This window comes from Haliotis cracherodii, unplaced genomic scaffold, assembly GCF_022045235.1.
Source record: "Haliotis cracherodii isolate W230 unplaced genomic scaffold, xgHalCrac1.p SCAF_13, whole genome shotgun sequence".
Lineage (NCBI taxonomy): Eukaryota > Metazoa > Mollusca > Gastropoda > Lepetellida > Haliotidae > Haliotis > Haliotis cracherodii.
The window spans coordinates 18,684,577-18,711,601 of NW_027266268.1; the positions used below are offsets into that span (position 1 = coordinate 18,684,577).

General features: G+C 40.4%; 3 protein-coding genes across 3 annotated transcripts; 2 read left to right on the top strand and 1 right to left on the bottom strand.

The window, feature by feature from the left end:
• Positions 1 to 5,375: 5,375 nt before the first annotated feature.
• LOC139458496 (uncharacterized) lies at positions 5,376 to 13,232 on the top strand. The gene is made up of 6 exons (XM_071239933.1): positions 5,376 to 5,427; positions 6,465 to 6,701; positions 7,566 to 7,790; positions 10,942 to 11,021; positions 11,524 to 11,617; positions 12,943 to 13,232. Exons 1-6 carry the CDS (start codon positions 5,376 to 5,378, stop codon positions 13,230 to 13,232), a joined length of 978 nt encoding a protein of 325 aa, XP_071096034.1.
• A 3,904-nt stretch (positions 13,233 to 17,136) lies between these two features.
• On the bottom strand, positions 17,137 to 20,882 carry LOC139459020 (uncharacterized). Its single transcript, XM_071240462.1, has 5 exons — positions 20,825 to 20,882; positions 20,454 to 20,693; positions 18,919 to 19,146; positions 18,123 to 18,380; positions 17,137 to 17,504 (listed from the first exon to the last, which is right to left on the bottom strand). Exons 1-5 carry the CDS (start codon positions 20,880 to 20,882, stop codon positions 17,137 to 17,139), a joined length of 1,152 nt encoding a protein of 383 aa, XP_071096563.1.
• A 2,190-nt stretch (positions 20,883 to 23,072) lies between these two features.
• LOC139459021 (uncharacterized) lies at positions 23,073 to 25,544 on the top strand. The gene is made up of 5 exons (XM_071240463.1): positions 23,073 to 23,130; positions 23,286 to 23,525; positions 24,243 to 24,470; positions 24,730 to 24,987; positions 25,204 to 25,544. The coding sequence occupies exons 1-5, from the start codon at positions 23,073 to 23,075 to the stop codon at positions 25,542 to 25,544; spliced, it is 1,125 nt and encodes a 374-aa protein (XP_071096564.1).
• The last annotated feature ends 1,481 nt before the right edge of the window (positions 25,545 to 27,025 follow it).

Genomic DNA, 27,025 nt, shown 5'->3' on the forward strand with positions numbered 1-27,025 from the left:
GTACATAATCGAGTCTGGAGCAGACAATCCAGTGATTGACATAATAAACACGGTCCCCACGCAATTGGGATCGATGACATGCATCAAACAAGTCAGCGTGTCTGACCACCCGATCCCGCGAGTCGCCTCTTACGACAAGCATAGTCGCCTTTTACGGCAAGCATGGGTTGCTGAAGACTTATTCTACCCCGGATCTTGACGGGTCAAATGATACTTGGAAAGTGAAGAGCTTAAAAGAAGCATGACAACAGAACTACTAACGTGCGCATGCGCCTTGACCTTATGATTTTACGCATGCGCACGGACAGCGTCTAAAGCGCGAGAAGGCGAGATCGCGAAAAAAAGTCGCATTTTCGCGTCCTCGCGATTTCGTGTCTTTGTGGCCTAATTTGACAAGGCGAGATTTTGCATCATGTCGCATTCTTGTGTTGTCAACATTTGACAAAAATTGATATGTACCAAAGGCACGAAAATGTGCGAAGGCGAGATTTTGGCCAAATCTCGCGTTCTTGTGTTTAGGGCATATTTTGCTCGCTTCCAAATCTCGAGATAGCGAGAATGTCACTTACAGTATTCCGTACATTACGGTTTCGAGAGTAGATTTCAATAAACATCGCTTTTTATCTCTGTTAGGACAGTTACATACTGGAGAGCATACAGAGAACACACGTGTGACAAGTGAACAGCTCGAGGGAAACGAAACTTTTCATTGTTTAGTGAAGGATCGACTATTTTATGTCTTTAATCTTTATTAATTTCGTACTCAAGAGGCCACAGGCCTTTTGTACACAATACAATTCAACTTAATTAATCATTACGATAGCACATCAAATTGAAATAAATTATTTTCCACATATATACATCATGACAACCATAAATATGCTCATTTTATTCTGGCATAGATAGTATTTAATTAACAGTTAACAATTTCATTTCTATGGGCAAAAGCATGGTAAATAAACATCGATAAATTCTTTACAACCTCTGTTCTCTCACATATTAATAAACTTATCAATTTACATATGTTTGGTTCACTGTAATTGTATTTTGGTAAGTATTTTATTCTTAGTTCTAAATATAATGGACATCTGATAAAGAAGTGATACTCGTCTTCTACTTCATTTAAGTCACATGTTACATTTTCTTTGTTCTCTTGGGTTATTTATATATCTGCCTGCTTCAATATGTAGATCATGCGACATGCAACGAAACCCTGCCAATGCTTTTCTATATTTCGGTATGGTAATATCAACAAGATAGCATTTTCTATAAATGTAAGATTTAAAAAGTTTATAATAAAAGTGTTTATTTGATAATGCTGATGAAACATTCAATGATTGTAAATAAATATCTTTTAGTCTTTGTTTCGGTGACTGGATAAACTCAGCAGTATTATTGACCCGTTGATCATACCTAACATTACCAAAATCAGATTCAAATAAGAGTTCTCTAACACCAGTTGCCCAGTTGTTTTTACCATTTGAATCAAACAACAATAACGTATGATGACACTTTTTTTAAATCTATACAAAGACATATTTAAAATTCTTAACCAATATTTGATAACTTTAATATATGCAAAAATATACAGTAGATAGCGACCACAATCACCATAAACCATAACCCCGGGTGTATTAACTTTTACACCTAAATATTTCTTACATGCATACAAGTGAATCTTTTCTATAGCATCTACTTTTGAGAGTCCCCAAATCTCTGCACCATACAATATAATTGGACTTATTTTTACATCAAAAAGTTTGAAAAGTGTATTATAATCAAAGTTTAGACCACATACATTTCGTTGTATACCACTGAATACCTTTTGAGCTTGTAAGGATGCTTGGCTTACATGATATGTCCATGACAAACTTGTTATCTCCAATTTGTTACCTTTATAGTACCCTTTTTCATATTTTGATAATCACCGCCGTTTAATAAATACAACAATTTTTGTTTTATTACTATTTACATTCAATTTCCATTCATCACAATACTTTTCTAACTCATTACTTTGTGACTGTCTACCTTTAATAGTACTTGAAAATAGTGCAATATCGTCTGCAAACAAAAGTGAAAACAATTGAATTCCATAGGAACAATTATTATTCTCATTGCAAATTCATTGATGAAAAACGAAAACAGAAACGGGCTTAAGATACAACCCTGTCGTACTTCTAAATGACTTGAAAATGTAGGAGAGATAACTTGGTTATTTCTAACACAGACTTTTATATTTTCATGAATGCTACATAACAATTTATTCATTTTAGAACTTGATCCATGAGTCTTAAAAAGATTCCAAAGTTTATTTCTTTGCACAGAGTCAAATGCTTTAGAAAAATCTACAAAAACTACATAAAACTTTCCACCCTTATTATTAAGGTATCTTTGTATTAAACAATGTAATATAAATATGGTGTTCACGGTACTATAATTCTTCTCTGAATCCAGCTTTTGACTCATTAATTTTGTTCATTGTACTAGCCCAATACACTAATCTTTTATTGATAATAAAAATAAATATCTTGCTAAAAACGCTCAAAAGGGTTATACCCCTATAATTATCAGTGTTGTTTATATCCCCGCTCTTCTGGAGAGGTACAATTATTTCCACCGACCATGAATTCGGAAAGGTTCTGTTTTCTAAAATGACATTAAATATTAGTTCAAGATATGGTACTAACAGGTCTGCTGAATATTGGAAAAATTCAGACATTAAATTATCAATGCCAGATGATTTATTACACTTAAGTAGTCGTCCGTTTTATCATCCTCATTTATATTATCATTACATTCTAAAAATGACGCTTTTTTGTTTTTTATTCATGCTTTTTAATTCTGACCAAAACAGTTTTGAATTATTTATATTTTTCTCTTACCTTTGTTTCCTCTCCATTAAATATTTATTTTGTTTATATTTACAGATGGCAGTATACTTGTTTCTAGCGGCATAATATTCTTTTAGGTTACTTTCATTTTTGCAATTTCTAAATCTATTTAAATATTTACATCTTTCTTTATTAAGCATTTCACACTCGTTATCAAACCATGGATTTCTTTTCACCCTTTCTCTAACTCGACTTACTTTTCGTTTTATATCACTAGCAGCTACACATAGAGCATCTGCAATAGCATTAACACTTTTGTTTATATCAAAAATACATTTATCTAGAAGCTTTTGGATATCGCCTGTAAGTAAATTCTCTCTGAATGTGTTTAACATATTTTCATCCCAAACAAACGTATAGCTAATATTGCGCTTGCGTTATTATCAGGTGAAGTTCGGGTTCTATTACAACTCCTTAGCTTAATGCAAAGGGGTAGGTGGTCAGATTCGGGTCTAGACTGAATTTCAAAATCAACTATATAATCAAATAAGCGAGGCGAAGCAATTACATAATCAATTACACTTGTACCTTTTGCTCCAATGTATGTAAAGTCTCCAATATTTGTGTCTTTTCCACATCTTCCATTTACAAAATGAATATCTATAACTGAGCAAAGATCTAGTAGACTTTTACCGAAGGTATTTATACACTTATCTAAAGAAAATCGCTCTTTGTTGAAAGAGTCAAACATAAGATCCCATGACGTATCTCCCTTGGTGTGTTAAATTATGTCGTCTGCTACATAGTCAGGTTTTATACCAGTTCTAGAATTAAAATCGCGACCTAGTAACAAATATTTACTATGATGTTTAGATAAAATATCACACAGTGTTTCTCGTAACAAATCAATACCATTTTTACATTGTGTACAGACCATGGCATACCAGGATGAGCCCTCTGGGTGTACATACACGCACGCGTAGAGTATGTCAGAGTCTAAATCTAATATGTCTTTATCAAACAATATAAAAATTGCATTGTCTTATACTTTTGTCCAAATAATATATTTACTCAAATCTCTTATTACCAAAACTGCAATACCACCAGAGAGCCTGCCACACTTAGCAAGTTTATCAGCTGTTTTTGTAAATACATCAAAATCTCTAAATACATTGCATAGTTCTAAGTTATCTATCCAGGTTTCAGTTGAACCAATTATATCAAAAGATTTGACATGATCAAGAAAATCATTATCTGAAAGTTTCTCCAAAACACCAGCAATGTTCCAAAATATGTAACTGACATAGTTATCCTAACTGACAGAATGTGCATCGTTATCTCGTAATTGACTGGGATTAGTCTTTCTATCACGGCCCTGGCCACACCGCTAGTATGACCCACGGCCCCTTCCTGATCCCCTAGATCCTCTCTGTCCACGAAGGGGTCGGGAACTAGATCTCAGTACCCTCTGTGGGTGCTTATCGACACCAAAAGAATCATTCTCACCGTCTTTTGGACTATGTAATGTCAAGATAGTTAAGTTGTTGTGTGTTCGCCGTGTAACGTCACACTCAGAAATATCCCAACTACATGTACATGGCGTGGCCGTTTGATAATCGTTCGGGACCAGAGAATCCAATGTTTGTTATACTGAAAAGCGATCAATGGCGTTGGGACCCCTACCCACACCAATCCGTTAAGTTGCCCTTATGCGCAGCATAGCTTGCTGGCGGCCATCACTACGGGGTAGTCGCAAAATGACAAATGCATGGAGAGTTTTTTTTCCATAAATCTGCTAATTTGGTAATTTGTTGGTTGTTTTGTTGTTTAACGCCACACTCAGCAATATTCCAGCTATATGAGCCTGACTACATGATCCCGATAGTCGCCTCCTACGACAAGCATATTCGCCTTTTACGGCCAGCATGGTTGATGAAGGCCAATTCTACCCTGGATCTTCCCGGGTCTGGTAATTTGTTACCATAAACAAGTTTCTGTCCTCAGCTGATCTTCGTAGGAGGCATAAACAAAGACTGTCCAAACACATAGTTACAAAATAGACGTCCTCGTGATTAGATTTTTTTCTTGAAGTTGGGAAAAATCGGTGTTCTTCAATCATTTTACCACAAGTTATATACTTCATCATGTCAGAAGACCAAAACGTGCAAGTCTGCGAACGAAAGGTTGTCTGTCATTTGAACACGTCTGCTTGATTTGGTACAAGTATTTCAAATTTGTCAACAACTATACGATTTGGGTGGGTGAAAAAGGGCCTCTATCCTATATCGTCCATTGTCTCAATGGTTTTGATAACTCATTTAATGTTGGTTGTACACTTGTCAACACACTGCATGCTGACAATGAGAAATTGCCAATTCCAATCCGATTTCGAGGGCGATGAGCAGGTAATTGACACGTGTGACTTTCCGTCTAATTTGATGCATGCTGAGCTTGAATTGTATTTACACTGCCAATTCAAACTAAAATAATTAAATGAAGGCTACATAAAGCGTATAGCAGATGCCGACCGGCATTACCATCGCCATGCCGTTGCTGTGTCTGTACATCGCCGTAGCCTCCCTGGGATTGGCAACAGGTATGTCCAAGATGTATGTTAGTGCATGCCCGTTTTTCAAGTGAGTTATGACCCGTGAAGATCCGGGGTAGAAAGGTGTTGATCGATCCATGATTGCCGAAAAAGGCGACGGATTACTAGAAAAACGGAGTACGAAATATAAAAGCCTGGCCGATATGTTTTATCTCAATACCACCAGAGTAAGTCAGTACCCAAAACCACTTACTAACGAAATCTAAGTTTCGACGACCCTTTCTCTGACGGTACATGGGGGTAAAGACACATGATTTCGCCAAGGGTTATATACGTGTTCGCGGACGAAGTAGAGAACAAGAATCCTTTTCAGCAGTGGGACTGCGATAGCCTGGTGTGTTTCCTGATATCCGGAAAAACCGAATAGCAAACAAGCAACTACACCAATACGGAACTAAAACCCTTTTCATATGCTATCCAACGGTACCACAAACGATGTACAACCACATATGTACCATTATTGAGGTGGCAAAAATGACCATAAATAATTGAGAAATATCCACCAGTACAGACAACCCGGCTACTGCGCGAAAATCAAAGTTACAAAAACATTTTCAAAACATTAAGTTTGCATACATATACGAGACAACACATAGCAAATCAATACAAGATAAAAGTATGCGATTCAATCGCCAGAGAATAAAAATTATGGGTAATTGCAATTCTCTAACAACGAATGTAAAAAAAACGGATTATGACGACCTCCGGACGTTGCCGAATAGTGACGTAACCCGTACAATAAAGAGAGAGGGAAGCAGTGAGGTCACAACATCGAGACTAGACTGGTTTCCCGACCCGGAGACAACTCTTAAGGACACAATTAATTTTTATGTTTGTGCCCAAACCCTCGATCATATTTTTTCCCCGCAGTCTCACAGTAATGTATTATTGACGGAAATGTACACCTTGTGCCTTATAGATTTGGTGACTTTACACAGATGTGTTTACTCCCATGTGAAGAAAGTATTGTTTCATACTGTATATATGCACTGCTATGTACTGAAACGTCCATGTCTTTTTTGTAGCCCCCCCGCCTCCGAACATAGCATTGAACAGACCAACAGGTTCGTCGACCGCGTTTTCGTTCTCAGGTGTTACTTATGGCCCATCTCTAGCTGTCGATGGAAACATAGACCCCATTTTCTTCAATGGGAGCTGTTTTAGCAGCGACGTTAACGACATTGAACCTTTCTGGTATGTGGACCTTGAAGCGTTCTACGTCATCGACTCTATCACCCTTTTTAACAGAGGAGATTGCTGTGGTATGTATTAAATTATTTTTGAAATGTTTACGATATATCTCACATTTCGTAAAAATGTAAAATGGGAATCTTTGTTTGTTTGCTTTCTAACGCCAAACTCAGTAATATTCCAGCTAAATGTCGGCGGTCTGTAAATATAATCAAGTTTGGACCAGACAATCCAGTGATTGACATGACCATCGATCCGCGCATTTGGGATTCGATGGCATGCATCAACCAGTTCAGCGAGCCTGACCATCCGCTCCCGTTGGTCGCCTCTTACGACAAGTATAGTCGCCTTTTACGGCAAGCATGGGTTGCTAAAGACCTATTCTACCCCTGATCTTCACGGGAATGAGATGGTCAAAATGGTGGCTCATTGTGGATAGATCGTGGAAGATTTTCTATTTGTTAATGATATGGGCGAAATCGTACAGTCGAATCTACTTTTCACAGAGATGTCTTATGATTTCTTATAACTGTGGTGCTGAAAGGGAAACTAAGGGTTGACTGCGTGACAAACCAATCAAAGAAAAATCGAGTGACGTACGATCAGCCCGATTCCAAATTGTAATGAACAGAAACCCATGCTTGCTGTACAATGCGACTATGCTTGTCGTAGGAAGGCGACTGACGGGATCGGGTGGTCATGCTCGCTGACTTGGTTGATGCATGTCATCGATCTCAATTGCGTGGATCGTTGCTCATGAAATCAATCTCTGGATTGTATGGTCCAGACTCGATTACTTACACAGACTGCCGTTTTATAGCTGGGTTATTGTTGAGTGCGGCGTTAAACAACACACAAACAAACAAACAAAAATACAATGGTGTTAAAATCAATTCAAAGTTTGAAATTCAGATCCGTTACATTTCTGTTTTCAGATGAGCGTATCAGAAATATAACTATCGAGGTATTTGACCGTTTCCCATTCACGGAAACACCCGAGGTGTGCGGACTGGTCTCAGGTGGCGTTCCAGCTGCCGGAACTATAGCAATCATTTGTCCAGACTATGTGGTCGGTCGTTACATTCGGATATCTAAAATGGCACTTGATAATTTCGACACCCTCCAGTTCTGTGAGGTACAAGTCCAGGGATCGGCGTTACGTACGTATACAATGGTTTCTTTTACATTTCAAAACATGATTTCATGTGCTACCTTCCCTCGATAATCTACAAATAATTAGCCCTGACGAGGTCAATATACGAAAACATGTGGCCGGTCCGGTCAGATCGCCGAAGGTGTCGGGTCCGAGGGTTCCTATTTTCGCATATTGACCTCGTCAAGAGAGATCAATTGTTTTGTTATACTTAAATTCACATTGGTGTTTATGAAGCCTTTAAACCGTCCTCTGTTTCATTACAATAACTTAGCTGCGGACCGTGAAGTGTTTGTACCAGACGGGGGGCACGGGGGGCCCAGTCGTCTAAGGCGCCGCGATTCGCTGTGCAGAGTTGCGTCCCCTGGACACGCCAGAAACCTATGATTATGGGTTCGAATCCCGGTTCGCCCCGATTATGTGTCTAGGTTTGTCAGCACCATACCCGTGCTCGTGGGTTTCACCGAAGTGGTAAACGTCTGAGACCTGCATCACTTCGGGCTTTCCACCCACATTAAGATATAAATGGAATACTGTTAAAAGCGGCGTTAAACCCAACTCACTCACTCACTCATTAGTACCAGACACCATCTTGTTTTCTAGCATACGACTCAAAACTCATCACGTGACAGGTCAATACTGATCATGTGACGAGTCAAAATTCGAGGTCAGTGTCAGTCTACATTTAAATGTACTGTTTCGACACGAGGTACGGATTAACCAAAGGAATTGCAAGATTCTGAAATGAGGTTTAGCAAGTTCTGTTAATTATTCCCCGTTCATAAAAACGGGCAAAACAAGAACGCCAATACCGTCGTTGGTGTTTAACTGTTGTATTCTCTTATTTTGTCCGTATTTTATTTTATTCTATTTTTGTCATTTCTTATAGTCTATCATAATCCTGTTTGGGTCGACTGGTTGCCTTGTTTGTGTTTTTAAATATTTTTATGGTATTATATGTGTGTTCGTTTTTTATGTTAAGGATAGAGCACGTCAGAGAGTTTTTATGATATTTAAAACCCGCATCGGGATAATTTGTTTAAATATGAACAAAAAACTAGGGGAAGTGTTAAATCTAACTTACAAACCGAAAAAAGAAACTTAAAACATTTATCAAAATTTGTATGTGTCAAACATACTTTCCATGGACCTTAGGAAACGGGCGTAAAATATCTGTTGATGGCGTACGGTACTTGAAAAAGACATTCTAAAAAGCGCCTATGTTACCTTGTGGTACACTCACTGGGCTACAGATACGAAGGTTGTGTGTTCCATCCTGGGGAATATCAAGAAAACTACTGTCATTTGATTTTACATGATCTCATTTATTGTGTTAAAATGCAAAATATCGTTACCTAGCTAGAAACATACATATTTTTCAATCTGAACGGGAGTTGTATTCATAAACTCCCTGGGAGCTAATGAAATGATGACCCCAAGAATTTATTTTCCAAATGAAATCCCTATTCAAAGATCACATTCGATGAAATAAAGTATTTTCTTTTTTAGTTTGTTTTCCGTATTTAGATTATAAACATTATTTGGCCAATCGGAGATGTAGAAGGATTCAGTATAATCTTACAGAGCATATTGGCTTCTTTAACGGGTTGATCCGTATTTGTAACATATAGCACTGAGTGAGTATGATTTTACGCCGCTGTTAGCAATATTCCAGCAATATCACGGCGGGGGACACCAGAAATCGGCTTCACGCATTGTACCCATGCCGGGAATCAAACCCGGATCTTCGGCGTGACGAGCGAACGCTTTAACCGCTAGGCTACCCAACCGCCCCGACATATAGTAATACTGACATGAACCTATGAACGTAATTAAGGATACCGTTATCGCAAGTGTATTGTAACCTAGTTCCGTAAGTAACCTAAAGTACTCACGGAAATGAAAAAAAACTGTTTTTCTCAATTTAAAAATCGACACAAAGTGTTACGTAGCTGTAAATACGAAATAACAAAACAACTCGAAAAGTACTAGTCTGGATTTGCTAGTTTGATCTCTGTGAACAATACAAAATGTACTTTACAGGAGGTAATTTGTCGGCACTTTCAACATTCAAAAATAAAACTAAGTCCAAACTGACATAGCAGAAACAAACTATAGGCATTATGCACCTGTTCTCACCTGTCGTCAAGGTGTCATTGGTCACCTTGATCTACTTACACCTGGTTATGCCCTGTTTCACAATAGTCTGTTTTATTCACATTTTTACACACTTTTACATGTAAAAAGGTAAAAAACATTTGATACGCTGTATTTGTGCCACGGCCCAATTAGTACTAATTTAGTTGTTTGAATATTTACATATTTTGTAGATTAACTGCATTTATTTAAGATCTGAGGTAAAAAAACCAGTTTTTTTTTCATTTCCGTGAGTACCTTTGTGCATATAATTACGTCATTTTTGGCAGGTCTTGTCGCCTTTGATATACATAGATGCAGATGTTGTTTCGGCGCGCTGACACAGAAACTAGACTGTTTACTTTAAGATTAACATTTTATCCATATGTAAGGTAAAAACTTTATACCAGCATACATACCCTGTTATGCAAAGTTGCCCACACAGTAAATGTTTTCCTATATATATGAAAGGTCGCAGGAATTTAGTGGATAGTCATCAAGTGCGACTAGTAAGGTTTGTTGGTTGGTTTGTTGTTTAAAGCCGCACTCAGCAATGTTCCAGCTATATGGCGGCGGTCTGTAAATAATCGAGTCCGGACCAGACAATCCAGAGATTAATATCATGAGCATCAATCCACGCAATTGGGATCAATGACATGCATCCACCAAGTCAGCGAGCCTGACCACCCGATCCCGTTAGTCAGGCTCGCTGATTTGGTTGATGCATGCTTTCGATCCCAATTGCGTGGATTGTTGCTCATGATATTAATCACCGGATTGCCTGGTCCAGACAAGTAAGGTAGAGTACACAACAGTCTGAATGTCTTTCATTTGGATTTAAATCATACCTATCTTAGAAAATAAATGATGTTAGTACTACGTCAGCGAGTATCTTTGGATTAGCTGGAATGTACGTGTCTGATCAGAGGTACAATTCGACAGTCAAAACCATCGCAAGCTGAACAGTCTTTTGTGGCTCAAACATATTTCCAACATGAATGTATCGATGTATTTTGTCACAGCTTGTCCGGCCGGATATGAACAACTAGATCGCTTCTGCTTCTATAGTTCCTGCTTCGCGACTACATTCGCTCAGGCTCAGGTAATCCTAGTTACCAAATCACACAATCGATCGCAAACAGCACAGGTACGAACAGTACTGGACATAGAAATGTACCACGGCACACACCAATGTGTCATGCATTTAGCTGGCAATCTGATGGGTTAGAATTGATACATGCTTGTCGTTAGAGGCGACTGTGTTTGTCGTAAGAGGCGACTTTGTTTATCATAAGAGGCGACTAACGGATCGGGTGGTCATGCTCACTGGCTTTTTTGATGGATGTAATCGTATTTCAATTACGTGGATAAAATGCTCATGGTGTCAATCACTGGATTTCCTGTCCAGTCTTGATTTTTATACAGACCACCATCATATAGCTGGAATAGTGCTGAGTGCGGCGTTAAACAACAGACAATCAAATTTATTCATTCACTCACACACTCACTAACATATCAGGTGACTTCCTTTTCGGATTCACTCCGCCGCGCTACCCATGCGATTGATAGCCATGTATACATCTTATAACGCCGTGTGTTCCCAGGAGTACTGCAACATCCTCTTCACAGATCTGGCAGAAATTCGCACAACCGACATGAACAACTTCGTCACCTCTATCTTACCCGCTAATCCCAAAGGTGAGTTACCTCCCCTGAATAGTTCCAGTATGTTAAAACATAATTCATTTCTCTGATTTGTGTTCAGAAATCGTATTGTGAGAATGAATTATAACTATATCTGTATGTGTTATATGTATGCTTTTTGTCTGCGCTACAAGAACGATTATGGGTAAAAAAACATGTGACCCGTGAAGATCCAGGTCATAAAATGCCTTCAGCAACCCGTGCTTTTCGTAAGAGACGACAAACGGGATCGGGTTGTCAGGCTTGCTGACTTTGTTGATGCATGTCATGGTATTTCAATTCCGTGGTTCGATGTTCAAGTTGTCAATCACTGGATTGTCTGGTCCAGACTCAATTATTTACAGACCGCCGCCAAACTGCAGAGTTCGGCGTTAAACAACAAACTAACAAACAAACACACACACACACACACACACACACTAAACAAACAAACTAAAGCATTATGTCCACATTCCACGTACCTCATGCTTGTTAGAACAGCCGACCATGAGTGTCTGTGTTCACAACGTGTGACCTCGCTGATTGTGTGTCCAACCCAGACCGGAAGGTCCGGGGTTCAATCCCCAGCCGAGTCATACCAAAAGACGTTAAAAGATGGTACTTGTTGTTACCCTGTCTGGCCCTCGGCATTAAGGGGCTAAAACAAGGACTGGTTGGTTCGGAGTCAGTATACTGTGTCTGAGTGGGATATTCATGTTAAAACTGAGGCATGGCATTTCAGTGAGCTAGCACTATAAATCGGCATCAGTCCGGACAAGTACAAGCAGCCACAAGAAGACACACGTACCTGCACGTCGCTATATAAGTGCAATAATCTTGGACGCGACGTTAAACCCAATTTCACCTCACCTCACCTCCAACCCAGACATGGAATCGTTGCTCCTACCATTAACCACTGGTTTACCAAGACTCCATTATTTACTGCCCGCAATGACACAGCTGGAATATGCTGATTTCGACGTGAAGCTACAGTATCACACTACCCCCCTTCACTCGTTATCTTCTGTCCCAGTTCAGGAAGATCCGGGTTAGAATAGGTCTTCAGGAACCCATGCTTGCCGTAAAAGGCGACTGTGCTTGTCGTAAGAGGGACTAACGGGATCAGGTGGTCAGGCTCGCTGACTTGGTAGATGCATGTCATCGATCCCAATTGCGTGGATCGATGTTCATGATGTCAATCACTGGATTGTCTGGTCCAGACTCGATTATTTACAGACCGCCGTCATATAGCTGGAATATTGCGGAGTGCGGCTTTAAACAACAAACGAACAAACTTTCCCAAATCCTAAAAATGTTATTTTAACATTTATTCTCTATAGATGCCAACTACTGGATTGGTGCTACCGATATGGAAGACAAGGAGACCTGGCGGTACCTGTACGGAGACGCGGTCTATCCGACCAACTTCACATATCCCCTTCTTAATGGGACCAGCCACATGACGCCGTTTCTGGGCCTCTCCGACTCACAGGTGGTGGGCAACGACCCGAGGTCTGACAACTGCGCCCTGCTACGTTGCAACGACCACGGAAACTACCTCTGGGACCGACAAAGCTGCAACTCCAAGGAGTACTTCCTTTGTTGCGGTGTTCTTCCCACTGACATTTAAGATAGCATTGTTACCTCCAGCTTCATTTTCAACTCAGTTCTGTGTCTGCGTCAGTTCATCTCTCGTGGTTTATCTCTCTCGTACAGTATCAGCTAATTTACTCAGTATATAATGTCCATACACATTGTCGCTTGAAATGTAATTTGAAATAAATGCTAGTAATTTCATACTTTGAAGTTCCTTTATGCAGCTGATTGGCTGAATGGATAGTCACGAGATCTGATATTTGGAGTTCACACACCTGTGAACGGACAAAAAAGGTTCACACGATGTGAACATTTTTTTGGTGAAGTTGATCGTGAGAATATTTGCCGGCACTACTTCCGGGGTTTCCCCAAATTCGAAATCGGTCTTTACGATCAACTAGTTTTTCAACTTTCTTTTTGATCCTTGCTTGTTATATACCTTTTAAAGCGAACGAAATGTCGTACCCTGCTCAGATGTGGCCGCCGACACAGATCAAATCGAATGCTCCTGGACATTCCCAAACTGAAACCCGAAAGAAATCCAAGATTTTGAGAAACCATAAAACAAAATAAGGTTAGGAAAGTAACCTAAATTAGACCCCCCAAAAAATCTGGCCATTGCTGTTTTACCGATTGATGACTGGAGACGAAAACATATTGGCCGACCTCCTCCGTGCATTCTAGGCCGAGAAGCGGCGGCACTTGAAGATAGACGGGGCACAGACATGAAGCTGGCACCAGGTCATACAGTAGGTCCATCTCAGGTGACAAAAAACACTAGCTAAGCAAAGTATTACAGCACACACGACAAATTCCAAACTCCAAACATAACACAGCCTGACGTTGAAAATGATCACAGAACACAAAAGTTTCAGTGCATCCAATCCCCATCAGTCTATTCCACATCGTCCGAATTGGTTTCCGACTGTCCAAACACATCCCCACACATTCATAAATCAGTGATATTCCCAATTTGCTAGTGCTATAGAATGGTTCATGCGTCGAGTGTTTTCATTAGTAAGAATAATACATATTCTCCCGTTCGACTCGACATGCACCTCTTTACAAACTTTTATTACTCATCCGTGAAGAGATAACCCGTTGAATAAACATACATCGATATTACACATTGTTTAATGGACCGCCTCCGTGGTCTAGCGGTAGAGCGTCGGCACGAAGAGCGGAAGGTCAGGGGTTCGAGACGTTAAAAGATGGTACTTGTTGTTACCCTGTCTGGCGCTCGGCATTAAGGGGCTAAAGCAAGGGCTGGTCGGCTCGGAGTAAGTATACTGTGTCTGAGTGGGGTATTCATGTTAAACTGACATGGTAACTCGGTGAGCTAGCACTGTAAATCGGCATCAGCCCGGTCTAGTACAAGCAGTCACACACACATACACACACACACACACACGTGCATGCACGTCGCTATATAAGTGCAATAATCTTGGACGCGACGTTTGACCCCATTTCACCTCACCTCACCCACATTGTTTAATAACATCACGTGCAAACGGAACTATTTTTGGCCGGGCACATGATACATCACATGACCTGACAAAATGGCTACTATAAAAGTGTACCGATTCTCACCAGGGCGTGATTACTAATACTTTTTGTTCAGATGAATTATGATGAAATCGAAAAAGAAATATGTTCTAAATATACGGATGAGAAAATATTCATTAATTAGAATAATAAACGACATGAAAATTAAAGTACATATAGCAGACGATGAATCTATCGTCAAGCGAATGATCCTATCACAATGGCAACCGAAGCTATAAAAGTAAACGATTGTGTCAAAATTGATGGTCAGCTGAAGGGGCGGGTGCTTTCGGTTGTTCAACCTTTTGTTGTTTTCTACTATCGGTGCCTGCTGAGATGTTTTCTACTATCAGTGCCTGATGAAATGTTTTCTACTATCAGTGCCTGATGAGATGTTTTCTACTATCGGTGCCTGATGAGATGTTTTCTACTACCAGTGCCTGATGAGATGTTTCTACTATCAGTGCCTGATGAGATGTTTCTACTATTGGTGCCTGATGAGATGTTTCTACTATCAGTGCCTGATGAGGTGGTTTCTACTATCAGTGCCTGATGAGATGTTTTCTACTATCAGTGCCTGGTGAGATGTTTCTACTATCAGTGCCTGATGAGGTGGTTTCTACTATCAGTGCCTGATGAGATGTTTTCTACTATCAGTGCCTGGTGAGATGTTTTCTACTATCAGTGCCTGATGAGATGTTTTCTACTATCAGTGCCTGATGAGATGTTTTCTACTATCAGTGCCTGATGAGATGTTTTCTACTATCAGTGACTAACGGGATCGGGTGGTCAGGCTCCCTGACTTGGTTGTTGCATGTCATCAATCCCAATTGCGTGGGTCGATACTCATGATATGAATCACTGGTCCAGACTCGATTATTTACAGACCGCCGTCATATAGCCTGAATATTGCTGAGTGCGGCGTTAAAAAACCAACCAACCAACCAACTACTATCAGTGCCCGATGAGATGTTTTCTACTATCAGTGCCTGATGAGATGTTTTCTACTATCGGTGCCTGTTGAGATGTTTTCTACGTATCAGTGCCTGTTGAGATGTTTTCTACGTATCAGTGCCTGATGAGATGTTTTCTGCTATCAACGCCTGATGAGATGTTTTCTACTATCCTTGCCTGATGAGATGTTTTCTACTATCCTTGCCTGATGAGATGTTATCTACTATCCTTGCCTGATGAGATGTATTCTACTATCAGTGCCTGATGAGATGTTTTTAACCATCGTTAACTGATGAGTAACCGACGACCAGTAACCATAATTATCACACTGAAACATTTTCGTTTTAGTGTATGACAAGCTTCCCATCCTCCGTAAAGATCCGGGGTAGAATCACTCTTCAGCAACCCAGGCTTGCGACTATGCTTGAAGTAAGAGCCGACCAACGGGATCGGATGGTCAGGCTCGATGACTTGGTTGATGCATGGCATCGATCCCAATTGCGCATCGATGATATCAATCACTGGATTGTCTGGTCCAGACTCGATTATCTACAGACCGCCGTCATATAGCTGGAATATTGCTGAGTGCGGCGTTAAACAACCAACCAACCAACCAACCAACCAACCAACCATCCAACCCATTCTACGGCTATTTCCTGCTTTGGAATGATGTCAAAGATACATAAACCCAAGTTTTACATGTGACGTTTTATTTGCATACCGAATTACGCAAACTTTGAGTGAGGTAATCTCAGTAGGTAATTTTTGTTATTCACCGTGACCAACTGTCACATTCATTATTTGTTATAGAACATGCTGAAATCACGCCATGACCTCCTATGAGTACATTAAAAGATAGATAATAGATGAATACCAGTAATAATAATAATTTATATACATCTATATATATCTATCTATATATATATATCTATATATTTTTATATATATATATATATATATATATATATATATATATATATATATATATATATATGTATATACCGTATACGATGTAATAAGCGCCCAGGGCGCTCTCAAAATTAGAAATAGGGGGCTCTTATTAGAATATCATTTTGGTGAAAAACAGTTGAAAGATAAATTTCGTGTTTTTTTCTGACCGCCTGAAATGTTTATATACGAAAGATATCTTTTTCCAGAATTTAAATGCCCATAACTAAGGGTGCATATAACACACGAGTGCGAATAAATAAGTCTTTTGTACATTGACCAATCGGAAGGGGTGCTAATTGGGATTGTTCACTAGCCAATGTTTTGCAAATATCGCCGTGGGCGCTTATTGCGCTAAATGTGAATGTATATTAGCAAATAATGGCATAAACATCAAGCCATGGCATGCTGATACAGACACTTAAAATGTGTTCCAGGGAAAGTAATGAGTCGTCAGATTATTAACACTTCACAAATCAACCGTGACTTATTCACTTCCCGTTGAAACCAAAATCAAAGGCACCATTGACATGACCGATATCTACATTGGTAAGACCAGCGTTGTTTTCAACCACTGCACGCTGAACGTCATCGTCCACAAACTTGTGGGTGACCTCGCTGTGGGAAGCGGACCTTCCGCTGACCTGTACTTCACAGAGAGTTAAGAGGTCGTTGCTGTCGACCATACTGGTCTTCTGGATCTTGATGAAGCGGCCAACGGCGGGGTAGAAGCAGTTGACGGTGAAGTTCGCTCCTGCAGCGACGTTGCCAGTGATGCTACCACAGAGATGTGGAAACTCCAGGAACTTGAAGGGGTCCTTTACAAGGATCCCGACGTCGATGTTGCGGAGACGCTCGGCTGTAGAAGGCAATGACGTCACCGTGTCATACAGGCAAAACCACAGGGCACAAATAAATCGTCTTCAGGTCATATTAACAAAGGTATAATTCTCAAAACTATTAAGATAGGATTGGTATGTTTGAAAACCAATGTAAATAACGTGGCGCTGTGATGCTAACGCCCAAGGTAGAGTTACATATTAGATATTACAGAATTTTTAAAGTCATTAGCTTATAACACCAAAGCCGTACTGATTCATGAACACACTATCGGCCAACAACATGCACAATATTGTGTACGTCGCTAAAACATGTAATGATATTACATCCAAATTAATTCAATAGATTGGTTGGTTGGTTTGTTGTTTTACGCCGCACTCAGCAATATTCCAGCTACATGACGGCGGTCTGTAGATATAGTCTGGACCAGACAATCCAGTCACTGATATCATGAGCATCGATACACGCGATTGGGATAGATGACATGCATCCACCAAGTCAGCGAGCCTGACCACGTGCACCCGATCCCGTTAGTCGCCTCTTTCGACAAGCATAGTCGCCTTTTACGGCAAGCATGGGTTGCTGAAGACCTATTTTACCCCGGATCTTCACGGGTAGAACATGGTGCCATGCTTACCACAACAGTCGCCCCTGTTGGTGACGGTGACGGAGCTGATGTAGTAGTAGGCGCCGAGGTCGATGTAGAAGGTGGGAGTTAGGTCACCAGTGGTGCTGGAGAAACAGCTCCTTCCGGTGACGAACTGGCTGTCAAAGTTGCCGTCCACGGCGAGGCCAGGGGAGGCAACCAGGTTGGCGGCAGCGAAAGTAAACTGAGAGGAAGCTCGCGCTGGGCGATTCAGGGCGACGTTGGTGGGATTGACACCGTTAAATTTCGCTGAAATTGCAGAAATAGAAAACATCTTACGTGGTCAATACCACGGCGTATACACGTATAGGCCAAATTGTAAAGATTATACATTCGTGTGTATCCCAGTCTATTTAAGAATAAGCTGTTGTGATAGTATATACAGAATCACTTTCTTCAATCAAGCTACTAGTCAATGTTGTCCAGAGAGTAATCATATAATGAAATAGATAAATAAAAGTTTAAAAAAGAAAGAATATATATTTAAAACGATTACATTTATGTTTTTTCGTACAGATAATGTTTTCCTCGGACATATTCCACTTGATTATCCAATTCGGTCTACAAACACCTATTATTACCGAATGACTGCATTAGGGTCAAACGGATCCGGCCGACTTCGTTTACACAAACGATCTTTACAAATAATACATCATGGGTATTTGGCAAGCATGTTTCCGAATATCGAAATTCGTGTTCAACGTAAGATAGCATTATGGATATGATTAATATAAGAACAGGGAAACGATTGATGACCACTGACCACTGTTGGCACATTTATACTCACGTTTGATGTTGCCTCCGGAAACAACGACCTCGCAGATGGTGAGTGGGGCGGTGGCGGAGGGTTTTCTGATTCGGACGTAGCGTCCAGTCACCATCGGAGAGCAGGAGAGTGAGACAGTCTGACCAAGGGCCACTCCACCAATGACCGTGGAGCAGAACTCGGGGGTCTCGGAACTGGTTGTGGGATTGAACTCAAAGACCTCGACTGTCAGACCACTCAGACGATCAGCTGAGACACAGAAGATGCACTTCTTCAAATTTCAATAACACATACTTTTGTCGTCTTTAATCATTTGTCTATTTAGTTACATATATGAATAATAAATTTGCCATGAGGCTAAGGCATTCGTTCGACACTCTCAGGTCCAGGTTCGACGCTCTGCGATCAGGGATTTCAAACTAGCTTCAAATGCCGAATGTCGTAAGTAGACGGCAAGTTTTGTACAGCTGATAAATACGCCTGGCATTGTTGGCTGTGATTATGATAAACCTGTGGGTTTAAATATGGCTTATGAATAAAACTGTGGTATAAATATGGCTTATGGATAGAACTTTGGTATAAGTATGGCTTATGGATAAAACCTTTTGTATAAATATGGCTTATGGATAAAACTGTGGCATAAATATGGCTTATGGATAAAACTTTGGTATAAATATGGCTTATGGATAAAACCTATTGTATAAATATGGCTTATGGATAAAACTGTGGCATAAATATGGCTTATGCATAAAACTTTGGTATAAATATGGCTTATGGATAAAACTTTGGTATAAATATGGTTTATGGATAAAACCTATTGTATAAATATGTCTTATGGATAAAACTGTGGCATAAATATGGCTTATGCATAAAACTTTGGTATAAATATGGCTTATGGATAAAACTTTGGTATAAATATGGTTTATGGATAAAACGGTGCATATAGATACAACTGTAGTTATGTGTGAATTGGATAAAACTGTTGGTAAAAATAGGGATATGGATATCACTGTTGGAGTGGATATAAATATGGAAATATATTTGGATATAATTGTAGGTATGGAGATACCTATGAACATAAATAAAGGTATGGATAAAACTGTAGATATAAATATGGAATTACCTTAAACTGATTTGAATAAAACTGCGGGTATGAGTATAGGAGTGGATAAAACTGTGGGCATGGATAATGATAAAATGTGTATATAGATATGGATAAAATGTGTATATGGATATGGATGAAATGGTGGATATGGAACTGGGAATGTGGAATAAAAATATCGATCTGGATATGGATAATGTGTTTATATCTCAAAGTACGAAGGCTCCACTTATATTAACTATTAACTCTTTTGAGTATACGATGCATATTTTTCTTATGAAAAATAACATAGAGACGTTTAGTAGGGCTTTCGCAAGGTAATGGAATGTTGCTTCCCTTTATATTTTTGGGATGGACGGGCTGTCTTGCACTGGTGGTGTATTTAGAATATGGACTATACATGTGTCTAAGGCAATGTAAACTGGTTTGACTGTCGAGTATTTTTCTAACTTACCACAACAGTCGCCCCTGTTGGTGAGGGTGAGGCCGGACACGAAGACCCGGGAACCCAGGTCCACGAACCAGAAGGGGTTGGGATCTGTCGCCACATCAGCGCTAGAGAAACATGAGCCGCCAAAGAAGTCGGAGTTGAAGTTGCCGTCGACGGCGAGGTTTGAGTTGGCAGTGATGGGGGGCACACCGTTGACGAAGACACTGCTCGAGCCGGTGGGGCGGTTGAGAGCGATGTTTTGGCCTGTAGGTGCAAACAGGCAAATGAAATATGAGAAAAACAGTAATATGAATAATATATACTTGGTTGTATTTTATGGGGCATATAACATGATGAGTAGATAGCCCCTAAATCAGATGGTACACGTTTCTTACCGAAGTTATTGGCGCTGGCCGCTGCGACCAGAGCTGCTAAACATATGATGAAAACCATTGTTGATGTGGTGATCGAATGATGTCCTTAGGTCTGAGGTCACCGCTTATATACCACAAGAGGCGGTCATTATGTTTGGTCAGATAACATAACATTATGACTTCTCGTTAATTAACAACACACTTACATTAAGCCGATCCTGAAGCTATTAAAGAGCAGGTGTGATTGTAAATCAATTAAAGGACAGTTAACGCTGAAACTGGTAACGCTGACCATTGACAAACGACTGACTGAGGACACACCTTGTTTGTCAGATACCGATTGTTTCTACATTAATTCAGTCCCAAAATGTTAATTTGTAACATCAAAAGGAAAACATCAAGAGAGATTTGGTTCATGAAATATAGAAGATATTATATGAGTGTTCATGTCATAATATGATTACGGCACAAGAATCATAATTCCAAGAGAGGGAAATACCGGAATTTAGGCATCCTGAACACAATATGACACGAACACGAATATAATGTCCTATTTAAAACCGAAGAAGATGTCTTCATACAGAGCCGAATTTTAGTGTTTACCTATAAGGACAGCAAGTTTGCAACAGCAGCGGGACCACAACTTGTCGAATGACGTCAGCTATGACGTCGTTTCTAGTGTGACGTCATTCCGACCTCACGTGACAATAAAATTCGAATGACGTCAACAATGCCGTCCGGATGACGGAAACAATACACTGTTGTCTCGTGACGTGATATGACCTTAGGGCACATATGATTTTTTATGAACCCCTATATGTTTGCCCTCGTAGGTAATAAATGTGCATATTACACAGAGGTGTACAGATAACTTTAACATTTCTTTCAATAAATCAGAATAACAAATGTTTTATACTGACTGGCACGTTAATAATTCCGTTTTTTTAATTTTTGGCGAAGTGGTGCTTAACAACGTGACGTGATATCAACGCATTGCCGCATCGCGTCTTTCATTATTCATGAGGTCACAAACGGTTTCACGTGACGTCGTTCCAACAAGAAACTTACTGACACAACGCCTCTACAAGTTTGTTTGTTTGTTGTTTAACGCCGCACTCAGCAATATTCCAGCTATATATGACGGCAGTCTGTAAATAATCGAGTCTGGACCAGACAATCCAGTGATTGATATAATGAGCATCGATTCACGCAATTGGGATCGATGACATGCATCAACCAAGTCAGAGAGCCTTACCACCCGATCCCGTTAGTTGCCTCTTACGACAAGCAAAGTCGCTTTTTACGGTAAGCATGGGTTGCTGAAGACCTATTCTACCCCGGATCTTTACTTGTCCGAATCTCTCGAGACTGTATATGCATTTGAACCGAGTTGTCCGTAAAGGCATAGATGATTATCATGGGGTAAACACGTTAGGTACAGTAAGTTAATGGTTGTGGCAGCTGCGTAATATTGTTCATTATGTCCACTTTGGGCGAAATTCCACCCCCACCCCTACTCCAAGACAACCAATTTATTAACTCGGGACAGATAGTCTTTAATTCCTCTTAGCTCGTAGATTTTTCGTCTCATATTTTATTTTCCTCTTATTAAAACATGTCACAGGTTCTTATAATGGAATCACCGCTACTGCTCATCGAATAAAATTGTCAGAAATATATTCAATGTGAACAATTAACTTTAAACGTATCTTCTTATAATTATGTGTTTGATCGGAGCCCTGTTACGTTTAATGCATCGAGTCTCAGTTCACGATATGGGGGCACGGGTGGCCCAGTCGTCTAAGGCGCCGCGATTCGCTGTGCAGAGTTGCGTCCCTTGGGAACGCCAGAAACCTATGATTGTGGGTTCGAATTCCGGGTCGCCGCGATTATGTTTCTAGGTTTGTCAGCACCATACCCGTGCTCGTGGTTTTCACCAAAACGGTAAACGTCTGAGACCTGCATCACTTTGGGCTTTCCTCCCACATTACGCTGACACGCCGCGATATAACTGGAATACTGTTAAAAGCGGCGTTAACCCCAACTCACTCACTTACTCACTCACTCAGTTCACGATATAACAGCCCAGGGATAATTATCGGGCAGGTCTGGTCTAATGAGCTCTTCTGGTCTAAAAGCATTAATCCTACTTATTAACAACTCTCAATTACGTCTCATTGCCCAAGAAGTCATTAAATATATAATCGCCTGATACGAATATAAACTGTGATCCACAATCACTGGTCATCATTCGATCCCCTCTTCCACTATGGTCTTCATCGTTTGCTTGGTGGCTCTCTTAGCAGTGGCGACAGCCAATAATTTTGGTAAGTAACTGCTTTCATATGCATCATACATTAAAAAAGTGGTTACAAAGCCTAGAACTGCTACACTTTTGATATCGTACATACAAAACACGTTGAAGTATCGTTGGCTTTTAAAACAATGCGTTTCAACTTTAATTATTCTCTTGCATACCCAGGCTACAACATCGCCCTGAATCGCCCCACCGGCTCCAGCAGTGTCTTCGTCAGCAGTGTGCCCCCTATCACTGCCAACTCAAACCTCGCCGTCGACGGCAACTTCAACGTCGACTTCTTCGGCGGCTCATGTTTCTCTAGCGCTGATGTGGCGACAGATCCCAACCCCTTCTGGTTCGTGGACCTGGGTTCCCGGGTCTTCGTGTCCGGCCTCACCCTCACCAACAGGGGCGACTGTTGTGGTATGTAACTTTAAATTGGTTGGCTGTCCTGTGCCATAACGTGTCGTTCATCAGGTTGAGCTGACTGAATGAGAGGCGTGATAGTCGAAACATAAAGTCGATAAACAGAGCACTGTTTAACTTTGGCATGGCAGCGTCACTTACCTGCTTGTACATGGCCATGTATCTGAAACGTCAGTGTACATATTTTTCAATTATCATATCATGACGATATGGCTGAAATACTGCCGATGTGACGTTAAATATTAACTCACTCACTCATATCATGATGAAAGAAGATACCATGCGAAAGTACAAATAAAATAGAATGTGATTTAAAGTCACGTAAATTGTATCAGAATCAACAATGGTGGTTTAAGAGAGCTTTTCCCAACGTCTTTTGTGATCATAGAGGTGAACGCAACCCTATTGGAGGCCAATTTGTCATGATTCTCTCACATGCATAAACGAACGACATTCAGTATTTGTAGAATGTGTTCAAAGATACCCACTTTAAAGTATTAATCATTCCCCTGCCACGACACAGGCGATAATACCAGGGTGTATATCCCAGTAATGCAACACTGGATCGGTGGTAGCGAGCAGATGATTTTATACACAATACATATCCCAAGAACCGTATCAACTCTTGTCATATAATAAACAAGTAATGAAGGATGGACACATTGTTCAAAGAAATACACGTTGAAGATTGAACAAGGCATCTACTCTTTTCAGCTGATCGTCTGAGTGGTTTGACAATCGAGGTCTTTGAGTTCAATCCCATCACCAGTTCCGAGACTCCCGAGTTCTGCTCCATGGTCATTGATGGAGTGGCCCTTGGTCAGACTGTTGCACGCTCCTGCTATCCGATGATGACTGGACGCTACGTCCGAATCAGAAAACCCTCCGCCACCGCCCCTCTCACCATTTGCGAAGTCGTTGTTTCCGGAGGCAACTTCAATAGCATGTACACTTTGTCCTATATTAAACCATTAATATTACTTTCAGCAATAGTACTCCAGCAGAGAGGGCATTGTAATTCCAATACTTGTTCAGCGTTACATACATATGATTTCATAATAATACTTTCAGTAGATGTGATATCCAAACTTTTACATGGTAAACATAGCCGTTAAATTTGATATTTACATCATAACAGTAGCCATGAATGCTTCAACACAAAGTAAAGGTTCATATCAACTCTTTCATTTCTTAATTTCAGAAAACTTCATGAATATTCCTTTCTCCAACGTCGCCAGGAATAGCCCAGTACGCGCTAAATCTCAGTTTAGTCTCCCTTCCGCCAACTTGATTGCCTCCCCTGGCCTAGCTGTTGACGGCAACTTTGACAGCCAGTTCGTCACCGGAAGAAGCTGTTACTCCAGCGCCATTGGCGACACAACTCCCACCTTCTACATCGACCTCGGCGCCTACTTCGACATCCAGTCCATCACCGTCACCAACAGGGGCGACTGTTGTGGTGAGTGTTAGGATGTTGTGTTCTCTACGTCAGAGATGATCCATTAATATTGAGTCAGCCCAATCTCATGAAAAGGCCGTAAAGTTTATACATATCTTATACTGCCATATGTTTTGAATAATAAATGAAAATTATATACATTTAAGGTTAATGTATATAAGTACAGAGTTACATATGTCTTTTGGTACTAAGAAAGCATGTGCTTTTCCATTCAAGCTGAACGCCTGCAAAACATCAACATCGGTACTCTTTTGAAAGACCCCTACAGGTACCTGGAGTTCCCTAAAGTTTGCGGCACCATCACTGGCAACGTCGCTGCAGGAGCTAACTTCACCGTCAACTGCTTGGCGCCCACTGTAGGCCGCTACATCAAGATCCAGAAAACCAGTATGGTTGACAGCAATGATCTCTTGACCTTCTGTGAAGTTCAAGTAACCGGGAGGTTCGCATCCCGCATCGAGGTCACCAACAAATCTGTTGACAACGACGTTTCTCAGGCTCTGAAAGCCAATGGAATTATTGCCAGTGTTGAAACCAATGATAACTGGAGTGGCTAGGGGCAGGCTGTGAGTTCACAGCAAAAGTCAGTGGTAATGTCTCTGAAACCAACTCAGCGAAAGCATAAGATGATTGATTATCCCCGGAAATATCTTTACCGTATGTTACCCTCCCCGTTTTGTGTAAATTTTATTCACCATATTAAGAAATATTGCCAAAATGAAATTCACTCTGTCACTCACTGTGTAGAATTTGAATTTGTTTATTTTTGTTTTGTAATGACAAAAGGAGAGTGCCAATTAACCTCGGGAAGCTCAAGTGGAATGGCGTAAACATAATCACAAAGGATGCAAGTAAGATTTTATGCTCAGGTACTGGTGCCGAATTAGCGTAAACTTGTAAAAAGACTTAAAAACAATAATTTTCTTTACTGTTGTATAGTAGCTTCCATGTGCGTAAATAAAAGTTAAGGTTTACTCTAAATGTCTTTTTTTGTTTTCTTGTTTGTACAATGTTTTTTTAAAGATACCCGATATTGACCATCTTCGTGATTTGTTTGTATTCCGGGTTAGAATTATTCACCAGCAACCTTGACAAAATGAATCGGGTTGTCAGGTTCGGTAACTTGGTTGATTATGAGGTGAGGTGAGGTGGGGTTTAACGTCGCGTCCAATATTATTGTGTGTGTATGGGTGCTTGTACTAGTCCAGACTGATGCCGATTTATAGTGCCAGCCCACTAAAATACCATGCCGTAGTTTAACATGAATACCCCACTAAGACACAGAATACTGACTCCAAGCCGGCAAGTCCTTGTGTTAGCCCCATAATGCCGAGCGCCAGACAGGGTAACAACAAGTACCATCTTTTAACGTATTTTGGTATGACGCGGCCGGGGGTCGAACCTCGGAACTTCCGCTCTCCGTGCGGACGCTCCACCACTAGACCACGGAGGCGGTCTGGTTGATTGTGGGCAATCGTACCCCGTAGGTATGGGTCATGATATCAATCACTGGTTTGTGTGGTAAATGAGTGCCTGCCAACTGTCGGTATTTTGGTTCCTGTTTGCAATTGCTGTATGATTCTTTCATTAATGTAAGTCACTGAAGCGTACGAGTGTAAAGTTTAAAACGTCAATGCGAGATAAGAACCAGTCTCGATTATCCACAAAAACGCATTGGGCGTAAAAGGTAAAACAACAAATAAATACAAAAATAAATATATGAATGGATCACTCAAAAACTGTGATGACACCAGGTGTTCGAGAAACGGGAAAGCATGTCCTGCCCTATCGATATCACCCGCCACATAAGTGAGTTAAAAGTACGAAGTCGGCCTGTAAAATTAACCAGGAAATCAAACGATGGACCAGAAGACCAACGACACGAACGTGCATTTATATGCTGACAATGTTGCTTAATTTTAAATGGTAAATTAAAACATGAATACTTTAATCAATCGCTTTAGCTCTGCTTCCAGCCACGCCCACTTTTACAAATTCGGACAAATACCCTGTTACTTTACCAGGTGATTTACAATGT

Bases quoted from the DNA above. Each gene is read 5' to 3' on its own strand.
- LOC139458496 (XM_071239933.1), top strand. From the start codon at position 5,376: ATGCCGTTGCTGTGTCTGTACATCGCCGTAGCCTCCCTGGGATTGGCA. The intron at 5,428-6,464 runs GTATGTCCAAGA...TCTTTTTTGTAG, and splicing joins CTCCCTGGGATTGGCAACAG to CCCCCCCGCCTCCGAACATA. The intron at 6,702-7,565 runs GTATGTATTAAA...TTCTGTTTTCAG, and splicing joins TAACAGAGGAGATTGCTGTG to ATGAGCGTATCAGAAATATA.
- LOC139459020 (XM_071240462.1), bottom strand. From the start codon at position 20,882: ATGGTTTTCATCATATGTTTAGCAGCTCTGGTCGCAGCGGCCAGCGCC. The intron at 20,694-20,824 runs GTAAGAAACGTG...TTGCACCTACAG, and splicing joins GGCCAGCGCCAATAACTTCG to GCCAAAACATCGCTCTCAAC. The intron at 18,381-18,918 runs GTGAGTATAAAT...CTGCAATTTCAG, and splicing joins TTCCGGAGGCAACATCAAAC to CGAAATTTAACGGTGTCAAT.
- LOC139459021 (XM_071240463.1), top strand. From the start codon at position 23,073: ATGGTCTTCATCGTTTGCTTGGTGGCTCTCTTAGCAGTGGCGACAGCC. The intron at 23,131-23,285 runs GTAAGTAACTGC...TTGCATACCCAG, and splicing joins GGCGACAGCCAATAATTTTG to GCTACAACATCGCCCTGAAT. The intron at 23,526-24,242 runs GTATGTAACTTT...TACTCTTTTCAG, and splicing joins CAACAGGGGCGACTGTTGTG to CTGATCGTCTGAGTGGTTTG.